This window comes from Equus caballus, chromosome X, assembly GCF_041296265.1.
Source record: "Equus caballus isolate H_3958 breed thoroughbred chromosome X, TB-T2T, whole genome shotgun sequence".
Taxonomy (NCBI): Eukaryota; Metazoa; Chordata; class Mammalia; order Perissodactyla; family Equidae; genus Equus; species Equus caballus.
The window spans coordinates 77,964,325-77,989,093 of NC_091715.1; the positions used below are offsets into that span (position 1 = coordinate 77,964,325).

The following is a 24,769-nucleotide window of genomic DNA, read 5'->3' on the forward strand; positions in this document are numbered from 1 at the left end:
CGCTGGTCTCTCCTATCTCTTCAGCTTATTTTACAATTCAACAGCATTTAAACTAGCTTCTTCCTCTTTCTAAAAACACTTACTTTACTTGGCTTCTATGACTCTATGCTCTCCTGTTTTTTTCCTACTTACTGGTAACTTTTCACCACCTTTATTGCATTCTCCTCGTCCTCACATTTATTGTCAGAATGACCAAAGACTTGGTCCCGGACCTTCTCTATTTACAGTTCTCCCTTGGTGAGTTCACCCAATCCAGTGGCTTTAGAAACCATCTATTTATTGATCACTCCAAAATTAATATATCCAGCTCTGTTCTTTCCATTGAGTTCCCAATTCTTATATCTAACTAGCTACTTGAACTTTTCAGTGTAGGTTCTACTAGGCATCTCAAACTTAACATATCTCAACAATACTCTAAACCCATCCCAAAATTTATTCCTCTCCTGTCTTCTCTATCTTAGTAAATAGCACCACCATCCACCCATTTGATCTTTTAAAACCTGCATATCATCTATGATTCCTCTTTTTTCCTCATTCCCCACATGTAATCAATCAGTAAGACTTGTCTACCTTACCTCCAAAATATATTCTGAATCAACCCACTTCTCTCCATCTCAATCACTACTACCTTATGGTCTCAATCACCTTCATCTTTCCTGGAATACTGTAAGAGTTCCTAACTAGTCTTTCTATCTATTTTCCCCTGCTTAAAACACTCTAGTCATTTTCCATTATATTCAAAATAAAACTCAAATTTCTTACCCTGACTTTTAATGCCTACATTATCTAGCCCTTATCTATTTTCCACCCTCATCTTATATCACTTTTTTCCCTTTTTTATGATCTAGCTGAACTGCCATTCTTTTTGTTTCTCATATACAACAAGATTGTTTTCTTGCCAACACTTTGCATATGCTGCTCCATTTACTGGGAATGCTCTTCCCCAGATCATTGGATGACTAGTCTCTCTCATCATTTAGTTTTTCAGTTTAAATGTTCTCTCTTTAGAGAAACCTTTCTTGATTACTTTATCCAATGTTATCCTCTCCCGTAACAACTGTCTAGTCGCTCTCCTAACCCTGAATCCTACTTTATTTTTCTTTGCAGAATGTATCTAAAATTTTATACTTATTCATTTTTTAATTATTTTCACCATTAAAATTCAGACTCCATGCAGGCAGTGAGCCTTATCTGTTTTTAAATTCCTGTATCCACAATTCCTCAAGCAGCACCTAGCTACATTTGGTCGGTTAAGAATTTGGTCTCTCTAAAGACCTGCAGATCATTTCAAACTAATAGACTTTCTGATATATGTTTTTTCCAAGCATTTCTACTCCAGCAATATCAGACTATAAAGAAAAAACAGCAAGGCATGTTGGAAAGTGGGGAAATCACAAAAGTTCACCTTACATTCTAAGTGGATGTCTGAAAAGGATACATATGTATCCTTCACATTTGTGTGGGGGAATTTATGAGCAGACTATGTTAATGCATCATAGATGTTTTTTAGCATGGGCTTGAAAAACCGTGTCCTTATCCCTTACTCCCCCACCAGAGTCCTATTGATTCTCACAAAAGCATACAAATAGGGCTAGGGCCATGTTTCAGGTTCTGCTCTATTTACATTCGTGGGTTAAAAGAATTCATGTCTGAAATTTGGTTTGTAAGCTTTACATGATTCTCAACCATGGATAAAGAATTCTTTATACTCCACTTATTGAGGTAGAAAACCAGAGTGTTAGAATGTTTTGTTTTCCATTCTAATTTTTTTTCTTTTCCTTTTTTTAGATATAATTGACATATGACATTATGTTAGTTTCAGATGTACAAATATTCAATATTTGTATATATTTAGAAATGATCACCACAATAAGTCTAGTTGACATCCATCACCATACATAGTTACAAAGTTATTTCTTGTGATGAAAAATTAAGATCTACTCTCTTAGAAACTTTCAAATATACAATACAGTATTACTAACTATTGTCACCTTGCTGTAGGTAACATCTCTGTGACTTATTTATTTTATAGCTGGAAGTTTGTACATTTTAACCCCTTTCACCCATCTCACTCACTCTCCACCCTTCCCACATCTGACAACCAACAATTTGTTCTCTATATCCATTAGCTCATTTTCATTGTTGTTTTTTTCTGGTTTTATTTTATTTTCCATGAATAAGAGAGATAATACAGTATTTGGTTTTTTTCTGTCTGATTTATTTCACTTAGCATGAGATCCTCAAGTACCATCCATGTTGTTGCAAATATCAAGATTTCTTTCTTTTTTATGGCTGAATAACATTCCTCTGTGTGTGTGTGTGTGTGTATGTGTGTGTGTGTATAATGTTTTCTTTATCCGTTCATCCATCGATGGATACTTAGGTTGTTTCCATATCTTGGCTATTGTAAATAATGCTGCAATGAACATGGGGTGCATATGTCTTTTTGAGTTACTGTTTTCATTTTCTTTAGATAAGTATCCAGAAGTGGAATTGCTGGATCATATGGTAGTTCTATTTTTAATTTTTTGAGGAAATTTCATACTGTTTTTTCACAGGCTGCACCAAATTATATTTCCACCAACAGTGCACGAAGTTTCCCTTTTCTCCACATCTTCACCAACACTTGGTATTTCTTGTCTTTTTGATAATAGTTCTAAGAGGTGTGAGGTGATAACTCATTGTGGTTTTGATTTTCATTTCCCTGATGATTGGTGATGTTGAGCACCTTTTTATGTACCTATTGGCCAGCTGTATGTCTTCTTTGGAAAAATGTCTATTCAGATCCTCTGCCCATTTATTAATCGGATTGGTTTTTTTTTTTTTTTTTGCTATTGAGTTGTATGAGTTCTTTATATATTTTAGATATTAACTCCTTATCAGATATAAGAGATTTTGATTTGCAAATATTTTCTCCCATTCTGTATGCTTCCTTTCCATTTTGTTGATGGTTTCCTTTGCTGTGCAGAAGATTTTAAGCTTGATGTATTCATGCTTGTTTATTTTTGCTTTTGTTGCCTTAGCTTTCGGTGTCATATCCAAAAAATCATCACCAAGACTAATGTCACGGAGTTTAGCACCTATGTTTTCTTCTAGGAGCTTTTTGGTTTCAAGTCTTACATTCAAATCTTTGATCCATTTTGAGTTAATTTTCATGTATTTTGTGTAAGAAAGTGGTCCAGTTTCATTCTTTTGCATGTGATTGTCCAATTTTTTCAACACCATTTATTGAAGAGACTGTTTTTTTCTCATTGTATATTTTTGGCTCCTCTGCTGTGAATTAATTGACCATATATGCATGAGTTTATTTCTGAGTTCTCTATTCTGTTTCATCGATCTATGTGTCTGTTTTTCTGCCAGTACTGCACTGTTTTGATTACTGTAGCTTTGTAATATAGTTTGAAATCAAGGAGCATGATGCCTCCAGCTTTGCTCTTCTTTGTGGAGTTTGCTTTGGCTATTCAGGTTCTTTTATGCTTCCATTCAAATTTTAGAATTGTTGTTCTATTTTTGTGGAAAATGCCATTGGAATTTTTAAAGGATTGCATTGAATTTGTAGATTGCTTTGGGTAGTATGGAAATTTTAATAATACTAATTCTTTCAACCCATGACCACAGACTATCTTTCCATTTATTTGTGTCTTCTTCAATTTCTTTAGTCAGAGTCCTATAGTTTTCAGTGTGCAGGTCTTTCACCTCCATGGTCAAATGTATTCCTAGGTATTTTATTCCTTTTTATACAATTGTAAATGGAATCATTTTCTTAATTTCTCATTCAGATAATTCATTATTAGTGTATGGAAATGCAACAGATTTTTGTATATTGATTTTGTATCCTGCCACTTTACTGAATTTGTTTATTAGTTCCAACAGTTTTTTAGTGGAATCTAGGGTCTTCTATATATGATATCATGTCTTCTCCAAATAGTGACAGTTTTACTTTTTCCTTTCTAATTTGGATGGCTTTTATTTATTAGTCTTGCCTAATTGTTCTGGCTAGGATTTCCAATATTATGTTGAATGGAAGTGGTGATAGTGGGCATTTTTGTCTTGTCTCTGATCTTAGAGGAAAAGTGTTCAGCTTTTCACCATTGAGTATGATGTTAGATGTGGGCTTGTCATATATGGCCTTTATTAAATTGTTTCATTTCCTATATACGCAAACTTTTGAAAGATTTTATCGTAAAGAGATGTTGAATTTAGTGAAATGCTTAGTTTTATCTATTGAAATGAGTTTTATCCTTCTTTTTCTTAATATCATATATCAAATTGACTTGTGGATGTTGAACCATGCTTGCATCCCTAGAATAAATCCTATTTGATCAAGATGAATGATCCTTTATTTCTTCTTCTTTTTTTTGAAGAAGATTAGCCCTGAGCTAACTACTGCCAATCCTCCTCTTTTCACTGAGGAAGACTGGCCCTGAGCTAACATCTGTGCCCATCTTCCTCTACTTTATACATGGGACGCCTACCACAGCATGGCTTGCCAAGCAGTGCCATGTCTGCACCCGGGATCTGAACCAGTGAACCCCGGGCTGCCAAAGCAGAATGTGTGAACTTAACTGCTGCACCACTCGGCCAGACTGAATCATGATGAATGATCCCTTTAATGTTTGTTGAATTTGGTTAGCAAATATCATATTGAGGATTTTTGCACCTATGTTCATCCGTAATATTGGCAAATAATTTTCTTTTGTCGTTTTGTCCTTATGTGGTTTTAGTAGCAGGGTAATGCTGGCCTTGTGATATTACTTTGACACTGTTACTTCCTGTTTTATTTTTTAGAAGCATTTGAGAAGGGTTGATATTAGTATTTCTTTAAATGTTTGGTAGAATTCACCAGTGAAGCCATCTGGTCATGGACGTTTGTTCACTTGGAGATTTTTGATTACTGATTCGATCTCCTTACTAGTATTGGTATATTCAGATTTTCTGTTTCTTTATGATTCGGTCTTGGCATGTTTTGTTTCTAGGATTTATCCATTTCTTCTAGGTTGTCCAATTTTTGGTATAAAATTATTCATAGTAGTCTCTTATGATCCTTTGTATTTCAATTTTATCGGTTGTAACATCTGTTTTATTTTCTGACTTTATTTATTTGAATACTCTCACTTTTTTTCATGGTTAGTGTAGCTAAAGATTTGTCAATTTTGTTTATCTTCTCAAAGAACCAGCTCTTAGTTTCATTGATCCCTTCCACTGTATTTTTTTGTTTCAATTTCATTTATTTCTGCTCTAATTTTTATTCTTTCCCTCCTCCTGCTGACTTTGGGCTTTATTTGTTATTCTTTTACCATGTCTATAAAGTGTAGTTTGAGATTGCTTATATGAGATTTTTCTTGTTTGTTAAGGTAGGCCTGTATTGCTATGAATTCCCTTTTTAGGACCACTTTTCCTGCATCATATGTGAGTTGATATGGTGTATTTTCATTTTCATTAGTCTCCAGATATTGTTTTTATTTATCCTTTTATTTATTTAATGATTCAATGGTTGTTCAGTAGCATGTTGTTTAGTCTCCACATATTCCTGATTTTCTCAGTTTTGTCTTGTAGTTTATTTCTAGTTTCATAGCATTGTGGTTGGAAAAGATGCTTAGTATGATTTCATTCTTATTAAATTTCTTAAGGCTTACCTTATTTCCCAACATAAAGTCTATCTTTGAGAATGTACCATGTGCACTTGAGAGGAATGTGTACTCTGCTGTTTTTGGATGAGGTGTTCTATATATATCTATTGAGTCCCTCTGGTCTAGTGTTTTATTTAAGTCCACCATTTTCTTGTTGACTTTCTGTCTGGATGATCTGTCCATTGATGTAAGTGGGGTGTTAAGGTCTCCTACTATTATTGTGTTGCTGTTAATATCTACTTTTAGGTCTGTTAATAGTTGCTTTATGTACTTTGGTGCTCCTGTGTTAGGTGCATATATATTCATAAGTGTTATGTCCTCTTGCTGGAGTGCCCCATTTATCACTATATTCTGCCCCTCTTTGTCTCTTGTTGCCTTCTTTATCTTGAAGTCTACTTTGTCTGATATAAGTATGGAATCAGCTGCTTTCTTTTGTTTGCTGTTAGCTTGGAATATTGTCTTCCATTCCTTCACTCTTAGCCTGTGTTTGTCTTTAGAGCTGAGATGTGTTTCCTGGAGACAGCATATTATTGGGTCTTGTTTTTTAATCCATCCAGCCACTCTGTGTCTTTTGATTGGAGAATTCAATCCACTTACATTTAGAGTGATTGATATATGAAGGCTTAATGCTGCCATTTTATCACTTGTTTTCTGGTTTTTCTGCATTTCCCTTGTTTCTTGTCCCGTATATTTTGGACAGCCAATTAAGTTTGGTGGTTCTCTATGATGGTTTTCTCAGTTTTCTCTTTATTCATTATTTGTGTCTCTGTTCTGATTTTTTGATTAGTGGTTACCATGAAGTTTGTATAAAAGTTCTCATAGATGAGATAGTCCATTTTCTGAGAGCCTCTTATTTCTTTTCTCTAAGGTTCCATCCCTTTCCTCTTCCCCTTATAAGTTACTGTTGTCAAAATTTATTCTGTTTTGTATTTTGAGTTTGTGGTTAAAATGAAGTCATTATGGTTATTGTTGATGTTTTCCTTCCCTTTATCTTTAATGTCATAATTAAGTGTTTGCTAACCTGTTCTGATAGAGACCTGCAATTTTCTGATTTTGTCTATTTATCTCCTTGCTCAAGGATTTGTAAACCCTTTCTTTTTTTTTCACGTATGAGGGCCTTCTTGATCATTTCTTGGGGTGGGGGCATCTTATGGCAATGAACTTCCTCAGCTTTTCTTTATTTGGCAATGTTGTTATTTCACCATCATATCTGAAGGATATTTTCACTGGATAGAGTATTCTTGGCTGAAAGTTTTTGTCTTTCAGAATTTTGAATATATCATTCCATTCTCCCCTGGCCTGTAAGGTTTCTGCTGAGACATCTGTTGAAAGCCTGATAGGGGTTGCTTTGTACATTATTTTCTATTCCCTTCTTGCCTTTAATATTTTTTCTTTGTCATTGACTTTTGCCAGTTTTACTAATAAGTGCCTTGGAGAAGGTATTTTTACATTGATGTAATTAGGAGTTATACCAGCTTCTTTTACTTGTAGTTTCAGTTCCTTCCCCAGGTTTGGGAAGTTCCCTGCTATTATTTATTTGAACAAGCTCTCTACTCCCTTCTCCCTCTTGGATACCTATAATTGTTATGTTGCATTTCCTAGTTGAGTTGGATATTTCTCAGCAAATTTCTTCATTTCTTTTTAGTCTTACTTCTCTCTCCTCCTCCATTTGAAGCATTTCTATATTTCTGTCTTCTAAATTACTAAGTGTGTCCTCCACAAATCAGCTCTGTTTTTAAGTATTCTAGATTCTTTATCTCATTCATCCCCAACATTTCTGATTGGTCTTTCTTTATAGTTTCAATCTCTTCTGTGAAGAATTCGCTCTGTTCACTAATTTTATTCCTGATTTTATTGAACCATCTGTCTGAGTTTTCTTGTAACTCAAGTTTTATTTTTATGAAAGCCATTTTTAAGTCTCTGTCATTTATTGTAAATTTCTTTGCCTTCAGGATTGGTTTCTGGGTGCTTGTCATTTTCCTTCTGGTCTAGAGTATTAATATACCTCTTCATACTATTTGATGGAGTGGATTTGTGGCTCTGCATAGTGGTAGTATCTCTTTGAAGATTCCACCTGCCACCACTGGGGGAATGGGCAGGACCTGTGTATTCTGAGCCCACCATGATCCCTGGCAGCTGTGCCTGCACCTTGGAAGTTATGCTGTCAGAGCCCATCTGTTTTTTCCCACTGGCCACCCCTGCTTTATATGCATACGTGCCAACTTTGTGGCAGAGGTCCCTTGCTCTAGCCACCTGGCCTAGCTGGTATGCCTGGTGGGGGGAGGGGTACTTTCTTTTGCGTGTGTGATCCCAAAGGTGCTCTTGCTCCATCCTCACTGTGTACCTTCCTGGGATGTTCTGCTTGGTTAATATACCCCCACAATTGCTTAGTCTCCTTGGTGTGGAGCTTTCCCATGAATTGGGAGGCAACTCAGAGAGCAAAGCCATTCTCCCAGAGGATTGCCCACTGCTCCCTCCTCTCAGAGCTATGCATGGTCCCATGCCCCAGGCTGCTGCCATTAGGGGAAGGAATGGAGATCTTCTTAGTTCCTTCTGCCTCCCAGAGGGTACAGCACCTCCACCTTCAGACATATGGTGCGTGGGTCTCTTAGATGTCTCTTGTGTTGTGTGAATGTCCTCTGTTGGTTTATGAGTGTCCTTTTCATTGCATCTTTTGGGGGAGAAATCTAAGACAAGAGCTCACTCTGCCATGATGTTGATATCCTGTCTGTAAATTTTTATGTGTATTTTTCTAACAAAGGTAATACAAATTTATTATAACAACTGAAAGAATACAAAATATGTAAAGAAAATCATTTATATCTTTATGCCCATTCTTCCACTTCATATTTCCCTACACTTTCATCCTCTTGAAGTAGCCAGTGCTGGAAGTCTAGTGTCCATTTTTTTCTTTTACACCATTTCCTTGTATATACAAGCATATGCAAGCATATAGATAAATAGATATTTTGTTTTGACTGAAATAAAGTTGTGCATATGCCAGACTCTATAACTTACTTTTTCATTTGACCTGTCATCCCTATAAGTCAGTAGATATATATCTAATGCTATTCTTTTTATTTCCAACTTATTTATGAAAACATACCCATAATTTTACATGACAAGATATCATACATTCAGATTTCTTTTACTTTAGTCCTTTAATTTCTTATTTTTGCTTGTTTCCTCACTCACCATTCCTCCATTGCTACCCTCATCCATTTCTGGCTTTTATGTCTTCCCCATATAGCACTTATCAACAGCTTACTATGTATAATTCCACACTGTTCTCCAAGAGTCACTTTACCATGTCAAACCTTCAAACACACACACACACACACACATACATACAGGGGGGTGAGGAGTGGTACAGAGAGCAGAAGGGAAACTTAGGTTTTGTTACTGTTTTATTTAAAGACAATGAAATAATACATGCTTCTCTGCATCTTAGTCAGCAATAGATGTTACAGCTCTTCCGTTTGCCATTCTAGTAGATACGAAATGGCACTTCATTGACATTTCAAATTGCATTTCCATGACTTTTAGTGGATTTCAAACATCCTTTGAATGTTTTTTGGATACTTGGGTTTGATCAATTGAGAAATGCCTTTGTATCATTTGTTCATTTTTCTCATGAGTTAGTTATATCTTTCTTGTCAATTTATAAAATACTCTTTGTATATTATAGATACTAATTCTTCATCTGTCTACATTTTCTATATTTTCCCCAACTCTTACATATGTATTGATTTTTTTCATGGTTTATTTTGCTTTGCAAAAATTTTTAATTTTTATATAATTGAATGTATCTATAGTTTCTTTGTGTTGATTCTTGACTTTTTTATTGATGAAAATTATCTTCTTCATAGGGTAGTTTTCAATAGGGGCTAAAAAAACAAAAATTAATACTCAGTAAATAATACACTATCATCAACTCCCAAACTCTGAGCATTGTGTCAAAGTTTTATTGTACTGAAATGCGTTAACAAAGGATATTTCCTAATCTCTCCCAAAAGAACTAAAAAGTGGTCTGAAAATAGAAAGTGCCATGCATGTTGTATAATCCAGTGGCTACTACCTACAGATTTAGAATCAGACAGTTTTAGTTTAAATCTTTACCACTTACTAGCAGGATACCTTGGGGGACCTTTCTTAATTATTTGGGATATCATTTTCTTCAAGTGTAAAATGGGACATTAATAGGACCTTTCTTACAGGGAAATGAAGCATGTAAAGTGGTTCATATAGTATCTGGTATTGCATTATGCATATTCATGGAGCCCCACTCCTAAAAAGATTCCTCAAATAATGACATATGTAGATTTTATTTACATTCAGGCTATATGAACACAAGATAAAAGAAACGGATTCATTAATATATATTCAGGTTATTAAATAAACCAATCAATATTTTAATTATCACTCTCTCCTCAATAAAATCAGTGGATTGATAGCTTATTTCATTTTTCCAGTAGGATTTGTCATTTATTCAGCCCCTGGAAATTACAAGGCATTATACTCAATACTAGGTATTTGATTAAATAGCTTATCTTGTCAACTTCTACAGTTAATTAAGAGTTAAAAGAAGGCAAACCAAATAACCAGAAAATCCAATAAAGGAGGCTACAAGATGATTTGTTGATCCTTTTCAAAGAAAGTAGATGTTGTTTGTACAAAACTGGAGTGCACTTCAAAGTAATTATTCTATGTGAAATCAGCCAAAACACAAATTGAAGTTAAACACCTAGGAACTGTTTAACTATGAGTCCTGGTTAAGTCTATATGCTTTTCCTAAAACACATGTTGCTTCATGATAAAATAAAACAAATAAATCCCTTTCCTCTTCTGAGCCTGCTTCTTCATCTCCAAAATGAAGACCTGAACTAGATGAGCTATAAATTAAAACTGGTGTGAATAATACAGTAGAAAGTGTTTGGTGTATTCCAGTGGTACCTGAGAGAGGTAAGCCATATGTCTGCCCATAATTGGGATGGGATAAGGATGGAATACCCTTAATGAGGTAGCATAGGTAGCTGAATTACTAGAACACAAGAAACAATGATGACACTGAGTGAAAAATATTACCTCATGGAATCCTTAGGAAAGGATAGAGGAATTTTTAAGTATCATTCTGATTTCTAGAGCCTTTTGAATAGGCATAAGATTAGACATGAAATTAGAGATTTTAGACATGTTTGTACAATATATCATCATGACTTAGGAGGTCATTTTTTCTGGCACTATCATTATCTGATCTGATCTATTTTTTCTTCAGGAAGATTGGCCCTGAGCTAAAACCTGTTGTCAATCTTCCTCTTTTTGCTTGAGGAAGATTGTCCCTGAGCTAACATCTGTGCCAATCTTCCTCTATTTTTCGTATGTGGGATGCTGCCACAGCATGGCTTGATGAGCGGTGTAGGTCTATGCCCGGGATCCAAATGCATGGACCCTGGGCTGCTAAAGTGGAGCACACATATTTAACCACTATGCCACCAGGCTGGTCCCCTGATTTAATCTATTTTTAAAAGTACAGTTGCTATAATTTTAAACCATCTCACTGTATTTGATAAGGAGGTATTCAAGTACAAAAATGATTTAGTGGCCCAGACAGACAGAAAGACATACACTCATGTTAATGTGTTTTTGTTTTTATTTCATTTGCTAGTTACTTCCCTATCTATAATACATTTATATGGTTATTTCTCAGTTTTATACATTTTCTATTAGTTTTCTTCCATAGTGAATGAAGATTTTGTTCCTGTGTATCATCCCCTCTCCTTCTCTTTTCATAATATGGTTCTTTGTTTTTAGTTTCTTTATTAATTACCATTGTAACTTTAAATATTTTATTTGCAGCCTTTTCCTAGTACTCTTACCTTTCAGTTCTCCTTTCCTATCTCCTTTCTCTAGTCCTTCTTTTCAAAGTGCTCTTTATTCATTGAGATAATGTTGGTTTATAATATTATATAAGTTTCAGGTGTATAGTATTATAATTTGATTTCTGTATAGACTACATGTGTTCACTATCAAAAGTCTAGTTTTCATCCATCACCATGCAATTAACTCCCTTCACCATTTCAGGCTACCCCCACTCAAATCCCTTCTAGTAACCACTCAGCCATAAAAGTGCTCTTTTAATGGGCCCCCTGTAATGACCTTTCACCAAATACTATGGCCTTATCTCCATCCTCATTCCCTTGTGACCTCTTGCTTTCATCAGAAATGTGTCTCCTCCTTTAACTTCCCTGAATTTCTACTACTATGATTTTCTGTCTTTCTCGCTGACTACTATTTATCTATCTTCATTTCTGGCACTTTTTCTTTTCCCTATGTCCAACTCAAAGTTGTTTTCTATGGTACAGTTATTGGACCTCCATTCTTCTCTACATGCTATACTTGGGAGCATTCACCTATCACTATGGCTTCAATTTTCACTTCTGTGTAGTTATTTCAAAATCTATATCCCTAGCCTATTTTCTTATTCATACTCTTGTCTAGTATCTCCTATAGTCAACAAATTTCTAAGTTACAGGGGACCAGAAAAATGGATTTGAGACTGAACTCCACTAGTAAGTAGTAGTTTTTTGTGATTTGGTTTAAGTCATCTGGAAATGAGAATAAGAGTACCTAATCTACTCATTATAACAAATTATTCTTAGGTTTAAATAAGAAACAGGGTCTGAAAGGGTTTTTGAAATACCAAATCACTACGCAAATGTAAGACTTCATTATTGCTATTATTACTTTTATGCCTTCACTTATGTTACTCTCCTTTTTTTCTGCAATTTATTTCCCCTTCTGTAGTTGTCATTTTCAAAACTCAACTTCGCCTAAAAACACTATAACGCTTATATTGTTATCTATTAGTTGAGTTGATGTTAATATTGTCTTCCAACCAGACTGAAAGCCCTTAGAAGTCAGGGGTCAAATCATTTCTATTCACCACAGCACTCAGAACATTGTTTGGCATGTAGAAGATGGTTAGTAAATATTTTTGACTGATTACTTTTGAGATTTTGCCACAGAAAGCCTTGGTTTTATTATTTTGTAAATTAGAAGTTTATATTTAGAAGAATTTGTGGTATTTAGTAGAATCATCCATCTTCATTTCTTTGTTTTATCTGTCAAGAAATATTTCTTGAGCAAATATTCCGTGTCAAACACTGAGCTAAACAGTGGAGATACACAGTGCATGCCTATTTCTGCCATAGAACTTAGACTCTTCCCCTAGGAAATGAAAATGCCTGTAACTTGTCTTTCAGTTGTCCTCTCTTTTGAAACTAGTTTTCCCTGAGAATATGAACACGCAAAATATCACATAAACATTCTACCTGTACATTCTTTCCTCATCTACTTCATTCCTGAAAACTAGACAGGTAGGTCTTTGGAAAAGTATTTTATAATTTTCAACATTTATTTAAGATGAAAACACTCATTAAAAAAGAAATGGAGAATTGTCTTGATAATAACTATCAAAAACTTACAGAAAATGTCACACAATAAAATAAAGACACATTCCCATTAAGATCAAGAATAAGATTAGGATAAATTAGAGACATCTTTGATTCTTCTTTTCTTTCACAACCCTTCTTGGATCCTATTGACTCAAAATGTATCTAAAATCTGACCACTTCTGATCAACTACACTGCTAATGCCCTGGTCCCAGCCACTATTATCTCTCTCCTGTATTACTGCAATAGCCTCCTAAAAGATGTTCCTGCTTTTACCCTTTCCCCTCTATATTCTCAGTGCTGCAAATAGAGTAAGTCTTTGGAAAATGTGCATCAGATTATGTCACTCTTCTGTTTAAAATTTTGCAATGTAGGGGCACATAGCACCTTTTGGGAACGATTGAAGTGTTCTGAATCTTGATTGTGGCAGTGTTTTGACAGGTGTATATATGTCAAAACTCAGCAAGTTGTACAATTTAAATGGATTCAGTTTACTGAACATCAATTTAATCAATAAAGTTGATTAAAAATATATTTAGGATTAAAGAATTTCAATTAAACCTAAGAGAAGCAAACTAACCTGCAAAAAAAAAAAAGAAAAAAAACTTCTAATACCTCACCATTTCACTCAGAGTAAGTATCAGAATGCTTACAATTGCCAACAAGGTCCTAAATAATATGACTTTCTATACTCCTTGATCGCATCTTTTCTCTTCAGCAATCTGATCCAGCCATATTGGCATCCTTGCTGATCCTCAGCCATCCTAGGAATGTTATTTAGGGCTTTTGCACTAGTCCGTCCCTCTATCTAGAATGTTATTTCCTCAGATTTCCATGGGGCTAATTCTCTCCTTCAAATATTTGCTCTAATATCAATTTTTCAATCAGGCTAATCTGACCACACTATTTAAAATTGCAACAATCCCCACCCCCTGCACTCCAATCCTAACCTCACCTACTTTTTTTCCTATAGAATTTGATACTTTCCACTATGTAATTTATTTATTTATTTTGTTTATTGTGTGTATATTCTGGTAGAAAGTAAGTTCTCTGAGGACAAAACTCTTTGTTTTGTTTACTAATATAGCCCAAATGCCCAAGACAGTGGCTGGCACTCAATATTTATTGAATAAGTAAATTAATGTGGCACTTATTAGATAATTAGTTAGAAAAGAATGAAATAATTGCTGGGAATTTTAACAATCCAGATGATACTGGATAGTATAAAGTTTTAGTGTGTCCAGTTCACGAATTAACTTATTCGTTCACTCATTCAACAAAGGTGAAAAAAAGCGATATTTGAGCTGGGTCATGAAAGATAATAAAAATTTCATAGGTAGAGACATTGGAGAAGTTTCTAAGAATAGCCAACTACTCAATAGCAGAGCCAGGCTAGGAAACTGCATCATGAGATAGAAGATAAGAGCATGATCTTGAAAGATGATATTGACTGATGGAAGAAAGAATTTCCAGCCCAGAAGCCAGACAACGTGGATTGTGGGGGAGACACAGGGTTGGCAATTGGCATAGTGAGGAAAATGAAAGGCTAAGGAAGAAAAAAGCAGCAGTAGAAGATTGAGGTGCCTTGACATGAGTTTGCTTGTTGTTGTTGTTGGAGAAATTCTAAGCTATAGAATAAATAGAAGGAAGATAAACAAAGTTCTGATTTGTACCATGAGGATTTCTTTGACATTTTTATTTTTCAATCATATAGTTTCAAAATATTTTTTTGTCTGTTGGTAACTGTGTTGATATGCTGCTTCTTTGCTGTACTCTAAGCATGCAACTAGTCCACTCCTTTCCCTTCACTCATCATTAAGTTTGATATCTTCTTGTTGACCTCTGAATGTCAAGAATAAACTCTAATTCCAGGATCTGCCTTACTTAAACAATGTTCAATTTTCTGGACATTCCAAAAACTCTTTCCCATGTGGAAAAAAATTCTACCCCTTGCTACTATTCCCTGAATTTTCAAGCTAATTCCTCTTTAATGTAGTACAAGCTTAATTTTGATTACTGTCTTGGTCATCTCAGGCTGCTGTAACAAATACCATAGACAGGGTGGCTTAAACAACATTTATTTCTCACAGTTTGGGAGGCTAGAAGTCCAAGATCAGGGTGCAAGCATGGTTGGCTTCTGGTGAAGGACCTCTTCCTGGCTTGTAGACACCACCTTCTTGCTGTCTTCTCACCCAGCAAAGAGTGAGCTCTGGTCTCTTCATTCCCTTTAAGAGCACCAATCCCATCATGGAGCTCCACTCTCATTACTCCATCTAAACCTACTTACTTCTTAAAGGCCCTAACTCCAAATACCATCACATTGAGGATTCAGAGTTCAAAATATGGATTTTAGGGGGACACAAACATTCAGTCCATAGTAATTACTCTTCCAGTATTAACCATAGTTTAATTGAGGCCTTTAGAGATCTTAAATTCAAAATACAAATGAATGAATTTCAAATGTTTGGATTTGGGGTAATTTGAAGTGCTTTAGAAAGTGGCATTTCTAGTGTCTCTCCTAAATCGCAATATATACATAGACGTTATTCCACCTACATTTAAGGCTAGATCCAGTCAACACTTACTCCTAATTATTTGGGAAGCATCATGATGTAAGAAAGAACACTGAACTGTAAATCAAAAGTGTTAGTGATAAGACACAGTTCTGAAAATAAAATCAAGATTCTTATAGTCTATGGTCAAAAAAATAGGAACAGATAACTTATACAGAAGGAAATAAATATAAGAAACAAAATCATGAAAAAATATTGGCCATGGTTAATAACGAAAGCAACTCTCAGATCATTTCTCATCTAATAATGCAGTAAAAATATATATACCTATATTATATAAATGCATAACATAAATGTTATATGTATTATGTATGCAAGATATCTTACATAGAGATTATATATATTGTTATATATATGTATTTATATATATATATATTATATGTATATCTTATACAGAGCTGTTGAGGTTTCAGGAACAGTGGCACATTTATCCAGTGCTTACTGCAAAAGAAGAACAGCATAAACTCACTTAACTTTCCTCTGGACCTATATGTGACTATGTAGGAAGAGTCATAAATGGGACAGCATTATATGATCAGTAATCCCATTACTAGAAATGTGTTATAATTTAAAAAATCAGCAGAAGGAAAGACAAACTCTAGGTATAAAGATGATGATTGTCAAACTGTTTAAAAGAGAAAAACTTTGGAATTAAATTAATGTATAAAATTAGGAGAATAGTTTAGTAAAATATAAAACACAGAACAGTATGAATTCTTTGAAATGATAATTATAAAACTTTGAGAATTGCGGGAAGCATTCATACTACAGTGTTAAGAGAAAGAAGTAGGAAAAGAATACTATGAGATTGCGACTAAGTAAAAATCTGCATGTTTGTGGACAAAGAGTAGACTGTAATATGTAAATGTGAAAATGCTCGTATTATTGTGGTGGAATTTGGAGTGACTATCAGTTATTTTTTAATGTGTTTTTATGTTATTATATTAAATTATCAATTTTAAAAGTGTTAGTCTATTACAGTAGTTGTGAGAGCTTAGACTCACACATAATGTAACATTGTTAAGACTTGGTTCCTACAAAAATGCTGGTGGTTGGACTAGCATTCAGTACTTCTCACCTTTATGTGGACATTGAGATCAACCAGGGAAACTGTTGAACATGCACATCACTGACTCCATCTCAGATTTTCACTTGGTAGGTCTGAGGTGGTGTCCAGGGACCTGAATTTTTAATGAGAAATAATAAAAATGATATCCAAGTTTCCTTCCACCTATGACAGTCTGTGTTTTGGTTTGGTCCTTGAGACACAAGGAACTCTCTATAATTAATAAATAAATAAAGTTTTACTTATTTTCATTTTTTTACTTTATTCCTCAGCCTGAAGCAAAGTGGATTCATAAGCTGCTTTAAAGAACAACTGAGCGCTTGGTTTCACAGAATGGCCTTACCACAGTAAACACTAACTACTCTCAATGAGCATTTCTACTTCTGTGGAACTGTAATAAATAAAAACAAGTCTTCCATGAGTACCAGGAGTTGATTTTCTTTTTGCACATAATTTATAGCGGTGTGTGCTTTATTTATTAAATGCATGAACTACTCAAACCAAAATGCTGTAACATTTTATCCCATGTTCTGAGGCTTCACTTTGGAAGCTATTTCTGAGTTTAGGTTGAAACTTAGCCACCTTCCTTTGGATGTCCTTACATGCATATCATGTTTTGTTAAATTTCTCTTTTACTTAGCATTAAGGAAAACTAAACAGAGGATGGAAGGAAGAAATCAGATCTTTCACACCTTAAAAACAAATAGCTATATGGAGATAGTAATACCCACCTCCTACATACCTATACAGAGAGTTCTAAATGTAATCATCTCCCTTTAGACATCTTTTCTTTAGTTTATTACTATATTTAAAAAACAGCAAATTCTCCTGGAAGAAACCCACATTTATGAATTATTTTACATATATCTATCAATACGCTTATCACATTCTTTCCTGAGAACAAGAAAGGAATGTGGAAGGAAAGAGGATAGATAATAGATAGATAGATAGATAGATAGATAGATAGATAATTGTCTTACTCTGTTCGGGCTGCTATAACAAAAATTCCATAAACTGAGTAGGTTATAAACAATAGAAATTTATTTCTCACACTTATGGAGACTGGCGAGTCCAAGATTAAGATAAGATTTGGTTTCTGGGAAGAGCCCACTTTCTGGTTCATAGACAGCCCTTCTCACTGTGTTCTCGCATGGTGGGAGGAGACTAGGGAACTCTGTGGGGTCTCTTTTATAAAATCACTAATCCCATTTATGAGGGCCCCACCCTCCCTAAGGCCCTACTTTTGGGATATTAGGCCCCACCCTAATACTATCACAGTGGCATTGAGATTTTAACATATGAATTTTGGGAGGATACAAACATTCAATCTATAGCAATGATAGATATAAAGTTACAGATAGATAGAAATATGGAGACCTCCTTCACTTCACAGAGTCTGCTTTCCGCCTTTTTGTTATTGTCTTGACTTCCAAGTGTAATCTCAGAAATTACTAGATTTCAGATCCAATTCTTAAAGATGTGTCATTTTTCTAACTCATTTGATAACCTTACACATGCCCTAAATGACATATTTTTATTTTTTATTGCAACATTGTAAATAAGAAAAGTTTAGAAACAATCCAGTTATCTGTCAATAAGTAATTGGTCGAATATATAACAGTACATCTTCACAATGGAATGCCATGTGAATGTGAAAAAGAATAAGAATAAGGAAGCTGTCTATGTAGTGAGGTGGAAAGATCTCCAATATAAATTTAACTGAAAAAAAATCAAGGTACAGAAGATAGTCTATGCTGTATCAGCTACAGTATTTTTTAAAAGTGGGAGAGAGAATATATATATTTGTATTTGTTTGTCTTTGCCTAAAGTAACTCTGGAAGGATACAAAATAAAATAATAAAACTGATTACCTTTAAAGGAGGAGTGGTGTTTGGAAAAATGAATAGATGAGGGACAGGGATGAAGTTTAGACACAATATTGATATTCAGCCAGTACACAAGGATAGAGCTGTACTGGCTGGTAAAATATTTCCTAAACAGGTGGCAGCTAAACTGTTCACCCTCCACCCTAAATATTGTTCTGGCCTTCTCCCCTGGAACACCAGAGATCCTCCGGGAATCAAAAGCTAAGACATAATGAGAAGTATAAGAAACTTTTTAAGGGCAACATTGGTGAAAATTACAGGAAAAAGAGAGCAGGGGTAGGTGAGTAGAGCCTTCAGACTACCATGCAGTTCTAACCATTGTCAAAGAAGAAAGGAAAGAAAGGAGAGCTGGGTAGGAAGAGCCTCAGACTGAGCTACAGCACAGAGAAAGTCTCAATCAGGCCAATGAGAAGCCCTGAGGAAAGACTGCTCTTTAGAGGAGTCTGTTTTGGGCAGGAATACCTTGACCTTAATACCCCATGGTGCTCAGCCACCAGCTGTGAGTAGTCTGGTGAGAATGTGGCCCCGGCCTGCACACTGGTGGGTCACAAATTTTCTAGCAGATAGAGGCTGTCAGGTGACTTCAGCAGGATCTGTCTTAAATTGAGATCTGAGCAACAAACTCCCATGACTGTCACTACACAGATCCACTTCTCTCTCTGTCTTCACTTCTCCAAAGTTCCTGGGCTTTTCCTCCTTAGGGGAAACTTAGAAGAGAGGGGATAGTAGAAAAACTATAGCCTCCATCACTGCAGTTGATCTTAGGATCACAGTTGTTTGGCTTTTACACTGTCCATTCTAAATTTCCCTCATCCTCAGCTATTACTTCTATGGGTCTTGATACGTTATCTGGTGTTATGATCCCAAATTCATTCCTAAAGGGTCTGAATTCCCAGTAAGCATACCCTCTTCAAACTCCATTTACAGTTAAAATTTGGCAAGGGAGTACCAAGAGATACCCAAGTGGATCATGTGACTTCTGCAGATATTTTTTCCTTCTCATATTGTGAAAATCAGTTCTACCTCCTTCTGCTCATCAGCTTAAATTACTCCTCTGAAGATAGTGACTAACCTTCACAACAGCTGGCCTCTAGGCATAAAAAGTCCAAAGTTCCCTGGAAGCAGCCATAACTTGTACTTGGGTTATCTACTTGGGATTATTGCTTTCTCTCCTGGCAAGAGTATGCCCCTGTTTGGGGATCAGGACCTATAACTCTGCAGCAGCCAGAGCTGATGCAACAAGAACAGGAGCCCCTAGTGAGTCATTGGAAGTGATGGTAAGTGAGGTCACTCAAATATATCCCTTGGTTTCTGGGCACATGTGTTTTTCCTACTGAAAACACAATATTATATAGAAGTTTCTGCTTTAATGTGTATACTGCATCTTAAACGATGGCACCAGATCTTGCAGAGTATTGCATCCAAGCTAACACTTCATCGTGCTTTCAGTAGGTCATTCTATCTCTCTCCGACGTCAGCTGCTTCTGGATAGTGCAACATATAGTATGACCAGTGGATCTCAGAGTGAGGAACCCGTTCTTACACCTCCTTCACTGAGAAGTAGATCTCCTGGTCAGATGCTATATTCCTCCAGGCCACGCCTGAGTGTTGCTGTAATGTAGGTGCCATCCATTTTCAGCTCGAATCCACATACCAAGCCAACCTATTTATAAACCAAGCTCAGGCTTTCTCTCCTCCTTCATATATCAGAGGTGCAAGCTGAGGGAGGGTGCTGGTACAAGTATGTTGGATGGCATGAAGGTCTGTTTTACCTGGTCATGCAGCTTACTTATACTCTGTGGTCCTGTTCAGACTTGATCCAAGAATGACAATGTCTATTTTATCATGGACAGCTGCTGGACGTGTATGATTTTTTGACTTGGTGGGTCCAAAAGAACCTGGCTTATAATTGGCAGTTCTGGATGCATGATCATTTGGTGCCCTACAGTATATCATTTTGTCTCTATTATGTCCCTGTACCATGCCAGGAGCAGTCTCTCAAAGGGCACATAATTCTCTAATATAGATGGCATGGCCTTGCTCCAGAATCCCAGGGGCCTGCATTGAAATTCTCACAGTGGAGCCTGTCGTATGCTCCTCCTTGCATCCTTTCCCACTGACATCTTCAAAACCGTAGTATCTTCTTGATTATGTGGCACAAGCAGCAGGATTACCCATAACCTGGACTTGCTGCCAAGCCCTTTTCTGTTTTCAAGCCCAATTGAAATCTGACAGCCTTTAGCGTTACCCAGTAAATGGAATGGAGCAGCATTCTTGGGTGTAGAATATGTTGCTCCAGAATCCAAAGAAGCTCACAAGGCATTGTGTTTCCTTCTTTGTAGTAGTAAATGCAAGATGCAGCAATTTTTTTTTTCTCTTTAGACGAGGCAATGTCTCAGCATGTCCTTGACCTCTGGATTCCTAAAAAATTTACTGAAGTTGCAAGTTTCTGAATACTTTTAGGATTCATCTTCCATTCTCTGGAATACATATGCCTTAATAAAGTCTTACAATATACTATTCACCTTTTTGATTATTCTGCCTAATCAGCATAATGTCTTCAATGTAATGGATCAGTGTGATATTCCACACAGTGTCCAGGTGTTCCAGAATTTTTTTGACTATACAATAGTCCAAAATGAGAGATAATGGGAGATTTAACATAAAACCCTGAGCAAAACTATAAATGAATATTTTCTGTCCCATGTGAAGATGAGCTGTTTCTGTTTCTCTCTTCTAATTGGATAGAAAAGAATTCATCACCCAAATCATTGCACCTGAGGTCTTACTAAGCTGATCTAGCAATGATATTACGTCTAGCAGGGCAGCTACAGTTGGGGCTACTATGACCTTGTGGTAGTCTAAAGTCATTCTCCACCATCCATCCAGTTTCCTCAGTGGCCAAATTGGCAAATTAAACAAAGATATGTGTGGGACTGTCGCCCCTGCATCCTTAGATCTTAAAAGTGGTACAAATCATTACCAACTGGACCCAGGGATGCTAGATTGTTTTTCCTTTCTCTCCTAAGGAGGGAGGGGAAGTTTCAAAGATTTCCACTTGGATTTACCTACTATAATTGCTCCTACCCCACAGTTCATGGACCATATAGAGGATTACTTCAACTGTCGAGTATGGGATTAGCAACTATACACTTAGGAGTTTGAAAAATGACCATTAGGTGGGTTTGTGAGATCCGTTAGACCCATTGTAAGCTGAACTATAACAGGACTCTGTTTGTTACCTGTCCACATGTATTAGTTTTCTAGGGCTGCCTAGAAAAGTGGCAGATGCCTAACCTACCACAAACTGTGTGACTTAACAGAAATTTATTCCCTCACCATTCTGAAGGCTAGAAGTCAGAAATCAAGGTGTTGACAGAGTTTGTTTCTTCTGAAGGCTAGGAGGGAAGGACTCTCTGCTTGGCTTCTAGATGGCTGTCTTCATGTTCACATGGTTCTCCCTCTATGCATGTCTATGTATCCAATTTCCCACTTTTATAAGAACACAAGTCATATTGAATTAGGATCTATACAAGTGACCTCATTTTACCTTGATTACCTCTGTAATGACCTATCTCCAAATGAGGTCATGTTCTGAGGTACTAGGGGTTAGGGCTTCAATATACAAATTTGGGGGGAACACAATTCAACCCATAACACACCCCCAAGTCCTTATAAGAAGGATACCATGATACTGGTGCTTCAGTTCTCTGGATATCAACACCAAGTCAGATCCTGTGTCCAACAGTCTTAAAAAATCTGGGTATTCTCCTTTCCATCATGTACAGTCACCCAAGTAAATGGCTGTAGGTCTCATTGAGAAAGGACTGGAGGGAGCTTTACAATATATACTTCTTGCTGTGTTGCAGGGTTCTTTCTCATAGGGATGTGGCCATATCTTCAATGGGTTCTGGATTTAAATATTGGCTCATATTCAGGTACTGTGCAAGAAATCATGACTTTTTTATGGTAGCAACAGTCCTCAGATTCTCCTCCCCCATTCTTGTCTTCTTCTGATTGTAGGTATTAAGTAGCATTCTCATCACCTGCCCAGATATTTTGCCTCTAGGGATGCCACGTTTTATTAACCATCTCCATAGCTCCCTCCAGGTTAAATTACCATTGATGCCCCTCCAACCTTGCTGATTATTACAGTAATCACAACTTCCTGGCTTCTGGCAGTTAAGTGCCATCACCCGACCTCTGTTAGGCGTTGGGACTCAACAATTCTCGTGTTTATTATCAAGTCCACTTCTGTGATGGCCCCTCCTACCAGTCCTGGCCTTTTGAATGAACCACTACTAAGCTCTTTTTAGTGATGCCAGTGCCTCTTTAACCAGTGCATTCCTGATGGCCCTGGTGAAAGATATCCTCTGGGCCCTCCTGTGGAACACTATCCTCTGCTGTAACTTCTGATCTCACACAATATAACTATTCCAGCATGTCCACTTCCTTCAGCACGTTTTTTCCAGCTTTATTGAAGTATAATAGACAAAATTATAGTATTTAAAGTATACGAAGTGATGAGTTTGATATACATATACAGTGTGAAATTATTACCACAATCAAGTTAACACATCTATCACCATCACATCCTTTTTTAGTGAGAATGCTTAAAATCTACTCTCTTAGCAAATTTAAAGTATGCAAATAGTATTATTAAATATAGTCACCATGCTGAACATTAGATCATCAGAACTTGTCCATCTTATAACTGAATTTTTCATACTGAGACCAACATCTCTCCATCTTGCCCACCCACCAGCCCCTAGCAACCACCATTCTATTTTCTGTTTCTATGAGTTTGACTCTTTTTGGGTTCCACATGTAAGTGAGATCATACAATATTTGTATTCCTCTGTTGGCCTAATATCATTTAGCATAATTCCCTCTAAGTTCATTCACATTGTCACAAATGGCAGAGTTTCCTTCTTTTTATGGCTTTATCCATTCATACATTAACGGACACTTAGGTCAATTCCGTATCTTGACTATTGTAAATAATGCTGTGAACAACATAGGAGTACATATAACTCTTTAAAGTAGTGACTTTATTTCCTTTGGATATATAACCAGAATTGGGATTGCTGGATTATATGGTATTTCTATTTTTAATTTTTCAAAGAGACTCAATACTGTATTCCATAATGGCTGTACCAAATTACATTCCCATGAACAGAGTACAAGAAGTCTGTTTTCTCCACAGCCTCACCAACACATTAGCTCTTGTCTCTTTTATAATAACCATCATGACACGTGTAAGGTGATAACCCATTGCGGTTTTGATCTGCATTTCCTTCATGGTTAGTGATGTTGGGCATCTTTTCACGTACCTGTTGGCAATATGTATGACTTCTTTGGAAAAATGTCTACTCTGAATCATTTTCCACTTATTAATTGGATCATTTCTTTTTTGCTATTGAGTTGTATGAGTTCTTTATTTTGGAAATTAACCCCTTATTAGAATTATGGTTTGCAAATATTTTCTCCCATTTCTTACATCGCCATTTCATTTTGTTGATTGTCTCCTTTGCTATGCAGAAGATTTTTATTTGAGTAATTCCATTGTTTACTTTTGCTTTGGTTGCCTGTGGTTTTGATGTCATATCCAAAAGAAATTGCCCAAATCAATGTCAAGTAACTTTTTCTCTATGTTTTCTTCTAAGAGTTTTATGATTTTTAAGTCTTACATTTATCCTTAATCCATTTCAAGCTAATTTTTGTGGTGGTGCAATATAGTCCAAATCCATTATTTTGCATGTGAATATCCAGTTTTCCAAATAACATATATTAAAAAGAATATCTTTTCTCCATTGTATATTCTTGGCACTCTTCTCAAAAATTACTTGAGAGTATGTGCATAGGTTTATTTCTGAACTCTCTATTCTGTTCCACTGGTTTATTTGTCTGTTTTTATGCCAGTACTATACTGTTTCAATTACTATAGCTTTTGAATATAGTTTGAAATCAGGAAGTGTGATGCCTCCAGCTTGGTTCTTTTTGCAAGACACCTCTGGCTATTCATAGGCTTTTGTGGTTCCATATGAATTTGAGAATTGTTTTTTTTCTATTTCTGTGAAAAAAGCCATTGGACTTCTGATAGGGATTGCATTGAATCTGTAGATTATTTTGGGTAGTCAGGACATTTTAACAATATTAATT

The 24,769-nt window shown here is 35.9% G+C and overlaps 1 protein-coding gene across 1 annotated transcript in view; it reads left to right on the plus strand.

Moving 5' to 3' along the window:
- The window catches only part of CYLC1 (cylicin 1), a 41,143-nt gene extending 24,000 nt beyond the window's left edge, over nt 1-17,143 (plus strand). Inside the window, exon 6 of the mRNA XM_023634096.2 lies at nt 16,994-17,143. Within this exon, the coding sequence (XP_023489864.2) occupies nt 16,994-17,026 (33 nt within the window). The 3' untranslated portion in view covers nt 17,027-17,143. The remainder of the gene's footprint in view (nt 1-16,993) is intronic.
- Nucleotides 17,144-24,769: the final 7,626 nt, after the last annotated feature.